The 2,315-nt window shown below is 40.2% G+C and overlaps 1 protein-coding gene across 1 annotated transcript; it reads right to left on the reverse strand.

The window, feature by feature from the left end:
- Positions 1-673: 673 nt before the first annotated feature.
- LOC112094467 lies at positions 674-1,018 on the reverse strand. Its single transcript, XM_024175325.1, has one exon. The coding sequence runs from the start codon at positions 1,016-1,018 to the stop codon at positions 674-676; it is 345 nt and encodes a 114-aa protein (XP_024031093.1).
- Positions 1,019-2,315: the final 1,297 nt, after the last annotated feature.

Here is a 2,315-nt window from a genome sequence, read left to right on the forward strand (position 1 = left end):
GAAATTTGAACCAAAAACTGGATTTGGAGACAAAGGATAAATGAAATCAAAGTCTCATACCTCTTTGATCTTGGAAAACCACCTTCAATACTTCAAGCTTCTACACAATCAATCCCAAAACCGGATTACCTATGGAATTTTGAAGAAAGCCATTTGTTTTCTAACCAAATCAAGGCTCTTCTTTTCTTTTTTTTTTCCTGGAAGGGAGATCGAGGGAGAGAGAGAGTCGGATGGGGGAATGAGAAAGGAAGAGTGAAAAACATCAAATGGAGTTGAGGTTTTGGGAGAGATTGAACAAGTCAAAATTTTTTTTTTCTTTCCTATGTTACTCCTTCCCCCACCTCAACATGGCCAGAGAAGGGAGATGAGTGGCATGGCTGAGGTTCCAGCCATGCCACGTGAAAGGGCAGCTGGCCCTCTTTTTTATTTTTATTTTTATTTTTATTTTTTTTACTCTTAATATTGCAATATGGCCCCCAACTATGAAAATTCTTTCAATCATGCCCTCTAAAGCCTTGCAATTTGATCCTTAAACTCTTTTATCATTTCTCTTATAATTCCTTCATACAAAATTAGCACAAAAGTTTAAGTCTGAAAATTGGGACGTTACAATTCCCTATAACATACAAAAGTTTCGTCCTCGAAACTTAAAACAAAGCTGGGAAGTTCTTCCTCATATCCTCTTCCAACTCCAAGTTGCTTCTTCGACTGCATGATTCCTCCAAAGGACCTTCACAAGTGGGATGATCTTATTCCGCAACTCCTTCTCTCTTCTGTCTAGAATTTTTATAGGTTGTTCTTGATAAGATAGTTCTGGATCCACATCTATCGTTTCATAACTCAACACATGAGATGGTTCCCACAAATATTTCCGTAGCATGGACACATGGAACACATCGTGCACTCCAGACAGCCTCGGTGGAAGGGCTAGTCTATATGCAGTTTTTCCTATGCGCTCAATAATCTCAAAGGGCCCAATGTACCTAGGGCTTAATTTACCCTTCATTCCAAATCTCATTACTCCCCGGACTGGTGCAACTTTTAGAAATACGTTGTCGCCTATTTCAAATTCCAGTGGTCGTCGTCTTCTATCTGCATACTTCTTTTGTCGATCTTGAGAGACTTTCAATCTTTTTTTGATTTTCTTGATAGCTTCATTGGCTTGGTCCACAAGTTCTGGACCAAAATATCTGCGTTCTCCTGCTTCATGTCAGTGTATCGGTGAACGACATCTACGACCATACAAAACTTCATACGGAGCAGCTTTGATAGACTTCTGGTAGCTGTTATTATAAGAAAACTCAATCAGAGGAAGATATCTACTCCACGATCCCTGGAAGTCTAACACGCAAGCTCTTAACATGTCTTCCATGGTCTGATTAGTACGTTCCGTTTGACCGTCTGTCTGAGGATGCATTGCGGTACCAAACTTCAATCTTGTCCCAAGGCCTTCTTGTAACTTCTTCCAGAATGTCAATGTAAATCTGCTATCTCTGTCTGAAACTATGGAAAGTGGGACTCCATGTAGTCTCACTATCTCTTGTATGTATATCTCTGCTAGCTTATCAACTGTATAAGTTGTTCTCACTGGTAGGAAGTGAGCCGATTTGGTCATTCTATCCACTATGACCCAAATTGAATCATGTCCCTTCACAGTCCTCGGTAATCCTGAAACAAAATCCATGACAATCTGTTCCCACTTCCATTCTGGAATCTTCAGCGGTTGCAGCAATCCACCGGGTTTTTGGTGCTCAGCTTTCACTTGTTGACAAGTTAAACATTTAGCAACATACTCCACCACATCCTTCTTCATTCCAAGCCACCAAAAGTAATTCCTCAGGTCTTGATACATTTTTGTTGTACCAGGATGCACCGAATATGGCATATTATGAGCTTCATACAAAATTTGTCGTTTAATTCCTTCATCGTCGGGAACACACAACCGACCTTTAAATCCCAACCATCCTCCGAGATTTGAAAATTCAGACGCATATCCTTTATGACTTCATGCTTCAATTGTTCAATTAGGGGATCTAAATGTTGTTTACTTTTAATCTCTTCCCTGATAATCGGTTCCAAAGACAACGTAGATAATTGTCCCACCACAAACTCTATTTCCAATTTATTCAAATCATTTCTCAACGGCCCTGGTATTCGAGGCAAAGTAGCCAAACTGGCCACCTTCTTCCTACTTAAGGCATCAGCGAATTTGAGTGTTTATTGTAACCCGTTGTGTCTCATGTGTGCCCACACACACGTCTTCGTGGATTCTAGGAATTGACGTGGAAGACATTGGTTTTCTAAACACAAAGATT

Source organism: Morus notabilis, unplaced genomic scaffold, assembly GCF_000414095.1.
Source record: "Morus notabilis unplaced genomic scaffold, ASM41409v2 Scaffold78, whole genome shotgun sequence".
In the NCBI taxonomy this organism is placed as follows: domain Eukaryota; kingdom Viridiplantae; phylum Streptophyta; class Magnoliopsida; order Rosales; family Moraceae; genus Morus; species Morus notabilis.